The sequence below is a fragment of the Microplitis demolitor genome, chromosome 3, assembly GCF_026212275.2.
Source record: "Microplitis demolitor isolate Queensland-Clemson2020A chromosome 3, iyMicDemo2.1a, whole genome shotgun sequence".
NCBI classification, from domain to species: Eukaryota; Metazoa; Arthropoda; class Insecta; order Hymenoptera; family Braconidae; genus Microplitis; species Microplitis demolitor.
Window position 1 is genome coordinate 10,333,301 of NC_068547.1, and position 17,936 is coordinate 10,351,236.

Consider the following 17,936-nt stretch of genomic DNA (forward strand, 5'->3'; position numbering starts at 1 on the left):
ATTTCTTATTTGAAATAAATTCAAACCACGAGTCGATGTCGAATTTTCCATCATGTTACAATATATACGTAGAAATATCAGTATATATCCACCAATAATAAATAATAATAATTAACGATAATTATTTTTAATAGAAATCATGTATCATCCAGTATCTATTATCAATAAATTAATTTACCTCGCCGCGGCGACCAACAACTACCGGGGGAAGTTATCACATCAAAAATAGATGCCGCGAAAGAAATTCAAAGTACTTACTCAAAATTTATGATCTCCAATGATAAAAAAATATGATGGATTGACCAATACGGAACAAAATCACCCGATGGACTTAAATAATTATCTTTATTGTTTTCCAAACTAAGTAATTAATGCACGGTTTTACAATTTAAACAAATTTAGCGTCTATGCACAATGCCAGTCCGTATCTTTCTGAATTAATTACCCTTTCCTCCACCTGTTGGTCGTCGCGCACGTGGCACCACCGTCGCCCTTAATTACTATTATAATTATTTCTATTAGCCCTGGGCCTAATTTTAAATTAAAATATAAATGATAAAAACACTTTCTAAACATCTGAATGATACATGAGTAAGTAATTAAATATATGAACTATTGAGTTATAACTTATTCCTATTTTTATTTTATCCGGTAACTGAAATAATAATTATTTTAAATTTATCAAATTGACGTTGGAACTATAGCCGAGGTATCGATTTACCGTTACCCGGCTGTCAATATTTTCAACTAAACTGACATCCTTAGTCGGATGACAAGTTTAAATAAAATAATACATTAAACAAATGTTGGGACACAATGTTACACTAGATTATGCATCCCAACTATTCCAAAATCATAAACAAAAACTTAAATTTTACAAAAATCAATTATTTGTATTTTTAAATCATAAATTAAAATTTATTCACACATGTGCTCTCTCATACTCAGCGCGCATGCGCTAGCACCGTGCACGGACCGCTGTCTCCATCGTCGAAATGGCGGAATGCCCGCGCAACGACTCAAATTCAAATATAAAATTAAAATATTCAACTTACAACTAAATAAAAATTAAATAATTTGAATCGTTACGTGACACACGGAGTCTTTCCTCTAAGCATTGGCATCTGCCAATAGATCAAACAAAAAAATTTATTCGACAACATCGCATCTTAATCGTTTGTTCATTTAGTTGATATAAACAAAAAACAAGGTTAATTTGTTTATATTGTTCAAATATTATCCCTTGGGCAAAACCGAACAACAAAATCCTTGCTTTACCTTCCAGATAAATTATGACTATCATGTGAGTTCGGTTTTAACTCACAGGCAAGACAATGTACTCGTATAAACAGATATAAATGTTATGATTATTTAAGTACATATACTATAACTAGCCTCACGGGCATAAAGGCGTAAATGGAATATCAAAGAAAAACAATCGCATATTTTGCTAGCGCGTAATCATAACCAATATTTATTTTCAATTGTAAGAAGGGCACTTTAATATATTTCATTCGATAGTAGATTGAACCAAATATTTATTTAACAATTAAACATAATTAAACCCGACAACTAATCCTACAATACGGACGGTTATTAACAATTGACATAATAAGGAGAAGGGTGAGAATAGCTAGATGACGTCACGTTGGGTCCTCTCGGAGGGTCCACGTTGGAATGCCTCTTCTCCATCCACTTCAATGTCCTTCTCGCCCTTCTCTAGCGAGGGTGAACTTTGTCATATGTTGGGGGGTAGCCTCTGACGTCAGAGGCTACGGGCCTCAAGATGCCTATTGAACAAAAGACTTGATATTCAGGAAAGAGTAGCTTACACAATTATCTTCACTGTTTAACGCTTTTGTCTCAGGCGTAGCGACGCTGGTGTATCTTGCGTCAGGGTGGCTTCCTTCATCTCACTGAGACCAGTTACATTTTCCTCCATCTTGCCTTCCAATTTACGAAGTCTTTTAGACGTTTTTTTTTTTTGAACGATCCCGGCTTCTGGATCTCTTATGATAACCCGTTACTCAAATCTAATCGCAAATTTACTATGAAGAAAAACTGTCCACTAATAACAGTGTATCGTTGCAAGGGAGCGCTGCGATAATTGGGAGACACTAGTGTTCCCTTATCTTTTTAGCTCTGAACTTGTGGTTCAAGACATGGAATGAGTGATACTACCGTCGCAATCTCGAAGTGCGAGAAACGAAGAATCATCCATTATATAATTATGTTCATGTAGAATCATAATGATTCAAAACGTAATTAAGATTTAATGTTACATATAAGTACACTATACTCGTGTACTTAACACATACTAACGCACACTAATGACAGAAAGTTTCAAAGCACTCGAAATTTTTGTAAAACAAAAGTTGTCACGACTCAGTGAATACATGACCTTAATTTGACGTCATTCGTAAGTCATAGAAATGTCACGGCATCTTATGTAGTTTGACGTCAATCTGACGTTTTACATGACTTTAGCATGATGTAAAAACTTGTGACATCATACTGATGTAAGCATGACTCTTGTATGACGTCACAGTTATTACTTATATATTGCATACGCTTGACATAAGACTTAAATCACATTGTTAGGTAGTAATAAAGTCATTATTGTACATCATAACGACATAATTATAGAATTATACATTTATAGCGAGAGCATAAAAGAAATTAACTTTATTTTTAACTTCCTGCTAAAAGAATTAGAAATTTCCTAAAATCCGGGAAGTTATTTGTATCGATCAAATTTTCGAAAATCGAATTTCTAAGAAATTTTGACGTTTTGAGGTTCGAGATAGCTATTTTGAGTAATTTCAAGATGATGACCGAGTGTATGTATGTATGTATGTACGTACGTATGTATATATTCAGTAACTTTTGAACGGATCAACCGATTTTGATTTTCAAGGCGGCATTTGATGCAGCTTATTACTTCCTACAATATGTAAAAAAATTGAGCTTGATCGGGAGAGCTCGTTCGGAGATATTTCAAAACTAAAATTTTTTTTAAAATGTTTTTTTTTTTTTTTTTTTTTGATAAGTTGTAATGTGTTCGATGCATTGATCCCAAAATCAACTGAGCTCTAAAACTTTATAAGCCACGTCGAATGCTACCTCAACCATCAAAATTGGTTCCTTCGTTCAAGAGAAACCATTGTCGAAAGGATTAAAAATAATATTTATTTTTTTGAAATATCTCAAAAACGCATGTATAAATCAATGTCAAAAGAGCTGGAAAACAGCGGGAAGTTTTGGGGCTGGCCTGTAGGGTCAACCGATAGATCGATTTTTTAAAATGATATGCCGAAAATATCAAATTTGCAAGGCATAAACATAAAAATAACTAATAAAATTAAATTTTCAACGCTCCATTTTATGGATCGTCACTTGTCTACATTTCCTGAACCAAATGGACTCTACTTGTAAAGCAGGCATGCGGTTGCAACTGCGGTTAATGCCCCTAGCACAAGTAGAATAGGAATTGTTTTAGTCAAGCGCCTCGCAAACTGCCTGAAGTCTCAGTGCTATTGTAATGAACTCTTTGAATTGAAAAATGAAAAAAAAAAAAATAAATAAATAAACTATCTCATAGTACTCAAACCCGTATAGCTCTTATTTTTTTCTTTCTTTCACAATACTAAATATTTTCTTTAACAGAATTTATTTAGGACAAATATTTATGTACGTTATGATAAAAGCTTTTTATTCTTTACATTTTTATAAACGTATAAGAATGTAGAGTGAAGTAATCGAATATGCTGAATTTTTTAAATGTAGTTGGCAGTTTTGTACTATGAGTTAATCCTACAATTATCATTGTGGTTGAAGTTTTAGATATATAGTTCCGTTCATTGCTGCATTAGAGAAACGCCCATTAAAGTAGGGAAGCCACTGATGTAATCCTTATAAATATTCAATCCAAACCGTATCTAATGATTTCATCGAGGTATTGTAAGAGCTTTATCGATTAACTATGCTCTGGGAAATTTCAAAAACTCCCACACGTAGATTGTGATGTATGAAGGGTCGACATGGTGAGAAATAAAAATAATTTTAGCTTGCATTACAAATCTTGAGTTTTTTTATTTCTTGATGTTTCAAATATTACTTAATGAATAACTATTTTTTAAATTGATACTTTAAACGTTATTCACAAAAAAAAATGTATTCCATTTTCAATTCACACTTGTATGTATAGTAGAGCATCCGTTATTTCCCAAATGGATTTTTGTTTACCGATCACCCTCTGAATCTTTAGCTTATGACCTAAAAAAAAATATACAACACAAACAGGCTCTTAATTTTCACATTAAACGGTGCCGTAATCATTTTATATTTCCCATTTAAATAACGTGGGATTTTTAGACTTTGGATTTTTAATTTTTTTTCTCCGAAACAAATGAGAATAAAAATTTGATCGATGCATGTTCTGATAGGACATTAAACGCTCTACAAAAAATTTCTCTTATGAATTTTCGATAAAATAACTCCGTCAAAAGTTATTTAACGTTAAACTTGTGTTTGTTGCCAATTCTATAATATTTTAAATTTTATATTCATTTTTACTTTTTTTGGCTATAAAATCGTTGAAATAAAAGATATATATTATTATCACTAGAGTACCGATGATCATGTAGCTAGATTTCATGGCCTGAACAGAAAATCAAGGGAAAAAAGAACCAATATTTTATGAAAAATAAAAAAATTACATATCGTTCCTCATACGGACGAACTTTAAAATGAATAAATGGATAGTGGTGAAATAAATATGTAAAAATTTCTTTGTCTATAATATTATAAGCAGATTTATTATTATTTTTGCTTTCTTTGAAATTTTTTTTTCCAAGCAAGCTTTGGTCGCATTCTGATATTATGTTTTGTACTTACTTACAACTTGTATTAAATATTGTTTTTGGTCTTTTCGTGTTGTTAAAGTCTTTCTAAATACTTTTTAGAAGGCTTTCGAATTGTTAACAATTTACAAGTAATTAATGATGTCACCGAAAAATCAACTAAATTAACTCGAGAGTATATCAACATTTTAACAATACGGAAAAAATCAAAAACAATATTTGATACAAATTGTGAGTGAGTACAAAACAAAATATCATAATGCGACCAAAGCTTGCTTAACAAAACAATTTTAAAAAAAGTAAAAATAATAATAAATCTGCTTATAACATTATAGACAAAGAAATTTTTACATATTTACTTCACCACTTTTCATTAATTCATTTTAAAGTTCGTCTATATGAGGAAAGGTATGTTATTTTTTTTATTTCTCATAAAACAATGTTGTTTTTTTCCTTAATTTTCTGTTTAGGCCATGAGATCTACATAAATGATCATCGGTACTCTAGTGATAATAATAATTATCTTTTATTTCCACGATTTTATAGCCAAAAAAGATAAAAATGAAATTAGAATTTAAAATATTATAGAACTGATAACAAACACAAGTTTAACGTTAAATAACTTTTGACGGAGTTATCTTATCGAAAATTCATAAGAGAAATTTTTTGTAGAGCGTTTAATATCCTATCAGAACATGCATCGATCAAATTTTTATTCTCATTTGTTGCTGAGAAAAAAAATCAAAAGTCAAAATTCTAAAAATCCCATGTTTCTTAAATAGGAAGTATAAAATGATTTCGGCACGGTTTAATGTGAAAATTAAGAGCCTGATTGTGTTGGATATTTTTTTTTAGGTCATAAACTAAAGATTCAGGGGGCGATCGATAAATAAAAATCGATTTGTCATCAGTGAAACTGCTAGAATCACAGCTAAGTTACTTTGAGTATTTTTAAAGAACACCAAATGCACTACAATTTGCGACCAAACCCGCGTCGATATCATAAAACGCAGCTGAGTATTAAAAAGCTATAAACAAGGTAATTTAATTTACATGTATTTTAAATGGGAAATCTTTGAAATCAAATGAAAAGTACTTAGGATTGGAATTAAGAGCTCAAACTTGGCAGGAATTTTTGTTTTAGCATAAAAAACTATATTTTGCTTGATTAGCAACGAAAAAAATTTTTCCAGTGATGCCTCTGTATCTTTTAAATGTAAGTAACAAATTTTACGATACTCGAATAGGATTATTTCTAAATTGATGTTAGTAGTATTTGTCGTGCATAGCGCTAGTGTACATATGAGTGACCAGTATATGAATTACCTACGCTATGATAAGATGTTTGTATGGGTATCTATGTATAATGGAATTTGGATTTTCCGTACGAGATGGCACTACCATCTACAATTCTCGCAAGTGTTTATTCTCATGCCTGTTTAAATATATAATAATTACCCCTCATACTCATTCGACAATCTGGTCAAGAGCCATGACGTGAAATCCTTATATGATGGAATGACGTAATGTGTCCTCAACAATCTTCCTTCAATTCTTCTCTTTCTCTATTTTTTCTCTGACTGCATCAGTCAGCAACCTTCTCTTTTTCGTTCGTAGGGGTGGAAATTCTACATTATCGACTGTTCAATTTTACGATACTCGTATTGTAAACTTTATAAACAAGACTTGTATAATTTGCTCTATAGTATTGATCATCATACTGTTTTTGGTAGTAATATTTATTAAATAGAATATACGATAGTATATAGTAAAAACTATTATTCGGAGAGTCTGGTCCAGCGATACAATTTTATGTAATAACAAGTACGATAAAAAAATCGTAAAAATTCCGAGAATTTTGTTTCCGTGTAGACTTGCTATTGAAATCTAGCGCTTAATATCTGCAGCAAGACGCCTAGGTAGGAAAAGACACTAACGTTCATCGAACTTGAGACCAGGCTCGCTCAAGCTTTGAACAAAATTGTTATATGTATGAATAATTATATCGGGTAAAATTTACAATCAAATTTATAGAGATCCATTTCGATCTATGCAGATTCACATAGAACTTCTCTAGAGAAAAAATCTGGGCATCGGTTGGCTCTGCGGGCCAGCCCCAAAACTTCCCGCTGTTGTCGAGCTCTTCTAGCTCAAAAATACCTTTGTTTCCCTTTTTTATGAGCTTTTAAAGCTCAAAAGGGTTACGTTTTATGTTAAAGTTTAAAAATTCGAAATTCAAAATAATTAATGATTGAGCGTTTTTTATATATTTATTCACAATTATGTTCAATAATTAGCTCAAAAATCAGTACTTACGTGATACGTTGTATCTATATCGTGTTAGTATATCGTGATACAAGTGAACATAATGATGTTTAAGCAGTCACTTCCAATGACCTACAGAAAGAAGAACATATTAGTTTTGAGTAATGTTGTTCAGTAACTATGATGTTATTCAATGAAAGAAGCAAATAAAGAATTTACATTTATTATTCCGTTGACAATATCTCTCGATCGGATTATCCGATTGGGACGTTCTTGACAGCAATCGAATGCTTCCATCGAGTTCTAGAGCTGATTAGATTTTGGAATTGATCGATCTGACAGTCTTCAAAATATCCAAAAAAAACGAAAAATAATTTTTTTTTTCGTATTTCTTAAATATCTCAGAGTCTAATTGACTGAATGATCTAAAATTTTCTGGAAATCTAAATTCAGAAGTAATCTTTCGAATGCCGCAAGAACCATCGAAATCAGTTCATTCATTAAAAAGATATGAGGTTTACGTCCTCACGCACACACACACGCGCGCGCACACACACACACACACCCATAGAGCCATCGCTCTGAAAATGTCTGAATAGCATCCTCGCACCTTCAAGCGTCAACATCTGATGAAACGTCGCATATTTATTCTCTTACTCGCCTTGTACAGCCGAGACTCACTTATAGTTTACCCACATTATCTAAATGTAAACATTCGGTAAAATTATTTTGGTGGTTACTTAAATAAAAAAAACTACGAATGGGAGACCAATTACATTATAAGGAAGAATTCATTGAGAAAAAAAGTGCTGAATAAGAAGATGAAAATCCATGATAGTCTTCAAGTGCAGCAGTAAATTGTTGCATTTTATTGATAACTATTAATGAAACAAATATAATTATTCATCCACTAATATTATTCTCGATATTTTATTATATGAATTTAGCTGTTTTGTATTTTCGCGCTCTCTACCCGTTGCACCATTGCTGCTTGATTCACTCGTGACTGTTTCTCCGATCTCCTCCACTGAAACTAATCCTTGAAATGTGTAATTTCTTTCAACTTTTTATACAAAACTACGCGGTAAATAATTCTAATTTTTTTATTCTAATTAATTTCTAATTTTTTTTTTTTTAATTTTTTAAAAAAACTAAAAAGTTTGTCATTTTCCCACGCTTTTCTCGTGCTACATGTACAAAAAACATAAAATTTAATGGCTAATATCTTTTTTTTAGGCGCGGTGAATTGTCTCTAAATTTTAACAGCGTTTATATTATATATTTAAATACTTATATTCAACTTTGGAAGATTTCTTAAATTTTTGTTTGCACAACCCAACTAACTTAATCCTATATGAACTCTGATTGATTGAGAGCACTGATCAGTTCATTTAATTAATGTTTTGAAATTAAGTTCCAATAAAATATTTAAGAATGATTAAAAAAAATAAAAAAAAAACACATTCGCACACGCGCACACACACACACACACACTTACACACACTCGCACACTCACACTGTTCAACAGTTTAATATTAATTAATATAAATTCATATTAATCTTAATACTCCGGACCGGAGAGAATTGGGAGTGAAATAAAATCCGCGTCACTCTGCAATCACTCCGCTGAAAAAAAACTCCCGCTTCACTCTACTTGCGGAGTGATTTTTTTTTAACTCAGGAACACCGAGTGGCGGAGTGAATCCGGAGTGGCTTCGGATTTAATTTCACTCCGAATTCACTCCGGATTTTTTACAGTGTACTTTGAATTATTTTTTGTAATTTTTTATAACTCTATTATTGTCATTTCACTAAAATATAACTTTTGCATAACCAAAAATATACAGCACAGTCTTAAACAATGCAATTTGGTAAGTTTTGAATAAGCGAAAAAACCGAAAAATCGAATTAGAAAATAAAGAAGCATGGAAATAACTTATTATTTCTATTTTTCGGGTTATATCTTTATTTTGCGATGCAGAATGATGGTGAAAAAATCGAGAAGCTTTATTATTTATATTCAAGGGTCGCTCGAAAACGTTCAAACGACAGACTCGGAAAAATTCAAAATTCTTGAGCGACATTTAGATATTCATATTTGAGGCTTAAATTTTTAACATAATCATGCTTTCACAAATATAAATTATTGCTGCTACGAGAAAGAAAAAAATTTGAAATAAAAAATTCAAATTTCGATCATTTTTGATATTTTCAAAATTCGTGAGTGATCTCTTAAAAAATTTTTCATCCAGCTGATTTTGGGAGAGGCTTTTTAAAACATCGAAAGCCAACAAATTTTCATAAGAGATTCGAAAAAAAAAATAGTCGGTTTTTTTGGGCCACGCTAATATACACTTATACAAAAAATTAAAAGAACGAAATAATTTTACAAATTTTTTAGTGATTTTTGGAAGGCTGTATTTTCGTGAAAAATAATCAAATCAAAAAAACAAAAAAAGCAAATTGAAGCCAAAAATCTCTAGTTCAAAGATCTCTCAGCCAAATGATTTTCTGAGCCACAGTTTTTGCGGAATCATAAGAAATAGGAAGAGACAAAATTTTTCTAAATTTTTTAGTTTGTTCTTCAAGTCTACGGGGCCGGGAGAATTTTTCTCGAAAAAACCAGTTCATGGCTTCTTTAGGAAATTTATTCAGCTACAATTTGATTTTTTTGTTTTTCTGTACGACAAGTCACTGCTGACATATCAGTCTTCAAATGAAGAAGAATCTTCTTGTCTTTGATTATTGATATCTCAGCAATTAATGGTCGCACAGTAATTTAAAGTGCAGTTTGAGAAACTTAAATAAATTTCCTACAAGCTCGATTTTCGATTTAAAGAAAAACAAAAATTTTTTCATCATTAATATCAATTTGAAAAACCCACAAAACATGGCCATTTTCCGGTTTTTTAGTCAACTCCTCGCTACATTGCAAATATTGATGGAAAGTTTAATGTTGCCAGATGACTTTACAGCTTAATGTATCCCCAAAAACCCTGTAAATTTTCAGATTGATCCATTGAGCCGTTTGTCCGGGCTGATTGCTCAGAGTTTTACAAAACAATTAAAGGAACAAGTTCTGTTCCTTAATTGGTGTAATCATTGCCAAAATAAAAAAATTAATTTTTTCCAGATTTTCTTCCATTTTTGCGTTAGTTATTCAGTAAATGTGAGATAAGGAGAAAAAAAATTTTTTTTTTCAAAAAAACGAGATATTTTTTTGTTTTATGCTTTACTCGGGTTTTTTTTTTTTTTTTTTTTTGTTTTTCGGATTTTTTTTTTTCACCTTACCCCACACTTACTGTAAAATGTTAAAATGCATGTATCTCATAAAAGAGCACTTTAGCAATATAAGTGTTATGAGCAATTTTGTAGAAGACAAAATTTCCTAAAACATTGGTCCTATGCATATTTTTTGTAAGATGAGATGTTTTTTCACGATTAACAAAAATAAATAAAAAAAAGTGAAAAATTGACTTTCGGAGCTGATACAATCGACATGGATAGAGTTAGACCAAAACTGTTGTGTACACTTTTAAAAAGCAACAATTACTCTACAAATAAGATCTGGTTTCAAAACGATAGGTAAAAACCGGGCTAAGTTATACTAATTTAAAAGAAAAGGTATTCGATTTACATGCTTTTTAAGGAGGTTCGAGACCGATTATCTTTTTAGGGGATCTCGTAGATTTTCTATTATATTTTTGCAAGATTACAACTCCTACACACCAAAATTTCATTGATAGAATATATTATAAATCAACTTAGTTTTGAGAATTAACACAATATGTTTTTATTATTATTGCATTAAATCATAAAAAAATTTTTTTTTAAATCACATAATTTTTTTTCAATAAAATAAGTGATTAAAAAATAAATGCGGAAGTACGGCAACAGCGCGCTGGTTTGTAGTAATTTTTTTGTGTACTGTTGTTGGTCACAAGGTTTATTACGAACTGGAGCTCAGGTCCAACACCAATGGTAATTAGTTATTCAAATTTCCCGCGGTCGTCATTTTACGCTGCTGCTGTCGTTTTTTAGCTTCACGACACATGTGACGTCATCAACCAAAATCGCCTCGTATTTTATTAATAATTTAATAACAAACCCATGATTAAACTTAGAAAAAATATTAATGTGTTCAGAAATGTTTAATTATTTAATACTAAATACTTTGTAGCGATAGTATTTTTGTAGCAAAAGCTATAGCACTTTGAAAAATTATTCCCATTTACACCCGTCTATGAGGACGAATTTTGAAAATTTATTTCTCGAAAACAGTGTAGTGAATCGATGTGAAATTTTAACAGTGATCATTTTTTTATAACTCTTTCAGTGAAAAAAATTTCAGAATTTTGGTATTATTTTGAAAATCGGTCTCAAACCTCCTTAAATGGGAAAACTTTGATGCTCGAGAGAAAGTACTTACCATTAAAATTAAGAGCTGAAATTTTCAGGGAATTTTTCTCGCAACATAAATAACAAAATTTTCTTGGGTACGCTAAAAAAAAAATGTTCGTTTCAAATGGAGCACCCTAATATATATATATATATATTATGGTGCTTCGTTTCCGACGAAAGTATTTTTTTCGTTGCTAATCAAGCAAAATATTGTTTTTTATGCTGAAACAAAAATTCCTGCCAAGTTTGAGCTCTTAATTCCAATCCTAAGTACTGTTCATTTGATTTCAAAGATTTCCCATTTAAAATACATGTAAATTAAATTACCTTGTTTATAGCTTTCTAATACTCAGCTGCGTTTTATGATATCGACGCGGATTTGGTCGCAAATTGTAGGGCATTTGGTGTTCTTTAAAAGTGCTCAAAGTAACTTAGCTGTGATTCTAGCAGTTTCACTGATGTCCGCTGAGGAAGTCATTTTTCGTATCAAATTGACCTTTATTGGCTTACAGAACGTAAGCCAATGAATGCACATCAAAAATGTTGAGGGGAATTTTATAGGAAATTTTATTCCCTTCAAAAAGAATCCCATGAATCAAGTCGCTAAAGTCCATAGTTTCTGAGTTATAGGAGCTTTAATAATTTAAAAAATAAAATAGCAATTGTCATCTTTTTTTTAATATTATATTTTTAAATTATAAAAACTCCTATAACTCGGAAACTATGGACTTTAGCAACTCGACTCATAGGACTTTTTTTGAAGGGAATAAAATTTCCTATAAAATTCTCACTAAGATTTTTGATGTGCATTCATTGGCTTACGTTCTGCAAGCCAATAAAGGTCAATTTGACACGAAAAATGACTTCCTCAGCGGACATCAGTGAAACAGCTAGAATTACAGTTAAGTTACTATGAGCACTTTTGAAGAACACCAAATGCCCTACAATTTGCGACCATACCCGCGTCGATATCATGAAACGTAGCTGAGTATTAGAAAGTTAAAAAAAAGTAATTTAATTTACGTGTATTTTAAATGGGAAATTTTTGAAATCAAATGAAAAGTACTTAGGATTGGAATTAAGAGCTCAAGCCTGGCAGGAATTTTTGTTTTAGCATAAAAAACAATATTTTGCTTGATTAGCAACGAAAAAAATACTTTCGTCGGAAACGAAGCGCCCTAATATATATATATATATATATATATATATATATATATATATATATATATATTTTAGGTTTTCACTATATTAAATTGGTGTAATACCGTACGATGGACGGTGTGGCTCAATAAGTTATAGATCAAATTGAACGGAATATAGTATAGTACCGGATAGCTCAACTGGTAGAGCACTCGGCGCGATACCGACATGGTCTGGGTTCGATTTCCAGTTCGGGCTATCTATATTTTTCTCAATTTATCTATAAATTGTCTTATTGAGAAGGTTTGCATGTTTTAGGTTTTCACTATATTAAACCCTTTCTATTATAACATTGAATTCACTCACAAAAAATAATAATAACAGTATTACCAAATAATGATTCTAGTTTTTTTTTATGGTATGTTTCAGAAAAGTCCTGGTGCAATAGCTCTAGATTCTACTCGAATAATAATAATACTTGTGATATTTTCGTTAATTATGTTTGGAATGTGTTTTTCCTTCATATTCAACTGTGTCCATAAACTCGTACGGGATCATCGAATAATAAAAGTAAGTTTGTGCAGCAAATCAATACCCCTAATGAATTTTTTTTAACAGTCCGGTATTTAATATTCCTACGACCTAATTATACTTTTTATGAGTATATTTTTTTTCAGTAAACAACTGGACGAGGAGTAATATAGAAACTGTATTTTTTATTATTCATAAAATATTTTATTCGATATAAAGGCTTGACTGACACTTCGGAAAATAGTCCATTTAATGTCATATGTTTTTATTTTAAATCATCTAAATTAATTACTATTGAAATACTCTGTTGCAGGAGCATATTCGAATGTCACGGGAGAATCGCTTAGATGAAATAGGTCGTAAAGCAACTCCAGGCCCATTGTCACAGTCTCAAACTGATATTCATCAATGTGATAGTGAATCTCCAAGTTTAGAGTTAGAAACAAGTAAAGAACTAGTGCCAGGTGCAACATTGATAGCGCATGAATATACTAAAGAACTTGTTTTAGAAATGAACTACGGTACGAGAGAGATAAATGATATCCATCAAAGTAACAACGTTAGTAATGCTACACAAGAACGTTTACAAGAGTCTAACGACGAACCAGAAATGTGCGATAATTCTTGTCAAACACGTGAAAGCCTTTTTGATTCCCGCATATTAGTTCCAAGAGTATCATCTCCGGCTTTCTCAACATTTGGATACCGTAATGTTGGTAGTTCACAAAACGGAATAGGTACATCTACACGAAAAGCTTCCCAAGGTCAGATATCTCCGCAAAGCCCGAAACAAAGTATCACTAGTACTTTAAGAACACGTCAATCATCTGAGTCGTGTTCTATTTGTAACTCAGATATACAAAGTCACGTTAGTAATGAAATTATTTGTTCAAGTCACACTCCAATACCTGCACCACCAGGATGGTCAGTCCATGAACCAAATTATCTGCCTCTCAATTCAGTGGATGTTGGTACTGATTCTGACTACCCAAGTTACCACAGATATCAAAGTCCTAAGCCAGAACGAACACTACCAGGTTTCAAAGAACCAATACTTAGCAGACAAGCTACTATTGGTTCTGGCGAAAGATACGGAAGTCTATATGGTTCTGGTCGAGGTTCTAGCAATACTCACAGTAATCCAAATAGTTCACAAAATTCAGATGCTTCAAAATGCCTGCATTCTGATCCACGGTATCGTGCAGAAGCGATAATCGAGGTAGACCAAAAGAGGCCTTTTAGTATAGAAAGTACCAAGAGCGCACCGGATGTCATTGCAACTCACTGACGGCGGGAAGGTGGGGATTGGGAGCCATACAAGAGACGCCATCCCCGTATGACATCTCAGAGTACCCTATTATCATACAACTCTGGTCAAGTACCCCTTGTAAATGTCGGCACACAGAGTTCATTAGATGATGATACGTGTTTCATATCTCCCTTGCAGCAGTTGATGACTTCCTGATCCACGTATACTACCGCGTTACGTCAAACAAATCGAAGATTTGTTAATAATACGTTGGAACCTGCTGATAGTCAAATCATATTAAAACCACCAGAACAATTCCAATCACCAGTAAATAGTTGGCGTCTCTTTGGATGTAATAATAGACGTCATTATCATTTAAATAATTTGCGTGCTACGATGCCTTGTTGTCTTCTCAAACGTTGCTCTCAGGATACGTTTTATCGTACTTGGCCTAGTAGAATAATAAAACAGACAATACCAAAAAAAAAAACTATAGCAACCCAAAGTTCACCAGGAATCAATGGCAATGGATCAACAGGAATCAATCGATTAGTTTGGTTTACCGGTTCAACTGAGAGTAGATCATTCAATAGAGAGATTGGTGTGTCAATACGCTTCTAAAGAGGATTTTACTACCAGGAGTATTCAATGCTGGCAGAATTTCCAACGTAATCATTCAAGCTTTGTTACCTTTTGAGGGTTGCAAAGACGAAACGCGGATAATTGAAGACTCAGGAAAATCGATTTTCGATCAAATGCAAAAACTCTGCGTACAGATGAGTTAACTTTATCGTTTAATTTTTACTTTTATTTGTTTTTTTCTTTATATTGCTCCTTTTACATCAAATCGTCACTGCCAGATATTTTTCAATTTTAAAGTATTTTACAGCGAAAAATGAATTTTCATTTAATTAGATTCACAATCTTATATAATATATATTTAATAATATATTTATATTAGATTGTGTAGACACATACATATCGTTGCCCCGGAGGCAGAACTTTATAAATTATAAGTTTTTAAGATGTTCTTTTTTTCATAGATAATAAATAAAATATCACGTGATGAGTAACGTGATATTTTTCATAGCAAAAAAAAAGGAAATGAAAATAAATAAAGTTTCAATGACCACGTGAAATTTTTATAATAAGAATAATAAAGATTTGAATGATTTGTACAATGCTATTTAAATTTTACACTGGTACTCTGTAGCATGAAAAATTTTATCAAATTCATCATTAAATAATGTATTTAAAGATAAAGGAGTTGAAAAAATCCTGATCTCAAATTTTCAATGAGAAAGTTAAAATAAAATAATGATAAAAATGACTATCTAAATTTTGTCACAAATATAAAAAATAAATGAATAAATGAATAACTGTTAGGATAATAGACAGAATATATTTTTTCACATTGATTAAAAATCATATGTATTAAATTTGAATAAAAAATTAACTTGTTCATATTTGGATACACAGTAATATCAAGGTGCATTTATTTTTGGGTTTATGGCATTTTTTGTTATTTCACATAATTATTGTTCAGGAGAATGAAAAGCGAATAAATAACTACAAATGTTCAGCGATGAAAGCGAAAAAAAAAAATTTTATTTTTAATAGATCCCAGTATGAACAAGTGATCTTGTTTATTTTTAGCAAATAAATAATACTTTTCATAATACCAGCATTGAAACTTAAAGTTTCAGTGTCTCTACAGCCAGTCGAAACATAGTTCTGACTTTTTAATTAAGTTTTATAAAAATAAGTGTCAATAATAAATAGTATTTATAGATTCTGCTTAATTGTAAATTCCTAATGACAATTTACCATTACGCTAATAGTTGATTACACCATTGGTCTTAAATCAACTTGTTTCTAACTAGCTGTTAATACTGAAATGTTGTTCCAATGTAGGTAATCATGAAAATTGTAGTGTGTAACTCAGGATGAAACACGATTTTAGACTGCGGGTGATGTCCCCCAACTTCAGCCTGGTCTGATATCGTTTTGTTTCATCCCTCGTTTTACAATATACTATTTAATCAGTGTAGTCAATTAATATTGTTATATAGTAGTTATATAAACATGAAAATAGTTTATTCAACCGTTAATTAAAAAAAAACAATAAAATATTAAAATAATAATAATAATAATTAGATTTACTGATGCACGGAAAAAAGAATTACGGAAAAATGTTTGATTAGATTATGTAGCTTATTAACGGTATTTTTACATATCTACTTTGTTGTTGTTACGCTATAAAACTGTAACGCTAACTAGTGTAATCATGTAAACATTAAATATGAATTTTATAATAGTATTTTTATGATATTGATTTATGTTACATTTACTGAATATATGTATGTGTGAAATTTACGCGATCGTGGAAACGTTTTATTATATATTTTGGAAATTGAAAATAGTATATTAGGTGGCAAGATATGGAAGACGATTTTATGCGAGGATGCAGTTGACTGTCAGAGCCAAAGATGATGGCTCATAATACCTGAAGTCTGAAATCGTATTTTATTGCGTGCCATGCACTATGTTTCTCATATTATCTGCATTGATACAAGGTGTTTTAATGTATCGAGTCATATTCACAAGCAAAGCCATGGCTCTTTATTAATTTTTTAAATAAAACCGTCAGTCTGGTTGGTTATTAAAATGACATAAATATTTAGAGGTTCCCAATAAATATAATTGTTTCCACTGGCTGATTTGAACCATTCACAATTCACCCACTCGCTAATAGTTGTCCGTGGTATTAATTTGAAATTGAATTTGAAGTTTGGATTCTGATGTCATACAAACGTAACTATTACAACGTCAATTTGTAACACTTTCAACTTTCAAGTATTGAAAATAACAACAAACGTGTGAATGTAAATTGAATCCAAATTTACTCACATAAGAATATATATTGATTTTATACAATTTTCTGTAATTTTCATAGAACTATTTTTTCCGTGCTATTATATTATAGATATGCTAATGCTTTATGTACAAATCTATGTATTAATAAACTAATAGTATATAAATGAAATACGCAGGGTGTAAACCATTTGTACATACGTATATACGTATATTTACATACTTATACATATGCATAGACATATACATGAATATAAATACATACATAAATGTATAAGAATTAATTAGAAATATTTGTGCTGAATAAATAAAGAATGAATAATGATGTTGAGTAAAATATTGTTTCAATTTTTGATTCCAAATGTATTATGTATGTCTATTAAAAAATCAAAAAAAAGGTAAGTCTTTTCATCAAAGTATTTATTGAAACGTAGTGTCTAAAGATACAGAAAAAAAACCTGTGTTCGGAATAGCCTACCATGTAGCACGTTATCGTACCACACGTTTATCCCTTATTCTATCCCACCTATTCCTGTACACTTATACACGTCGTTATTGAAAAACTAAATTTATATGAAAATATATATTCTAATTTATCAATCTCATGCCTGCCA

The 17,936-nt window shown here is 31.1% G+C and overlaps 1 protein-coding gene across 1 annotated transcript in view; it reads left to right on the top strand.

Moving 5' to 3' along the window:
• LOC103568949 (uncharacterized) overlaps window positions 1-17,489 on the top strand; it is a 224,059-nt gene extending 206,570 nt beyond the window's left edge. The window contains exons 7-8 of the mRNA XM_014440557.2: window positions 13,098-13,238; window positions 13,513-17,489. Coding sequence (XP_014296043.1) covers window positions 13,098-13,238; window positions 13,513-14,487 — 1,116 coding nt within the window. The 3' untranslated portion in view covers window positions 14,488-17,489. The remainder of the gene's footprint in view (window positions 1-13,097; window positions 13,239-13,512) is intronic.
• Window positions 17,490-17,936: the final 447 nt, after the last annotated feature.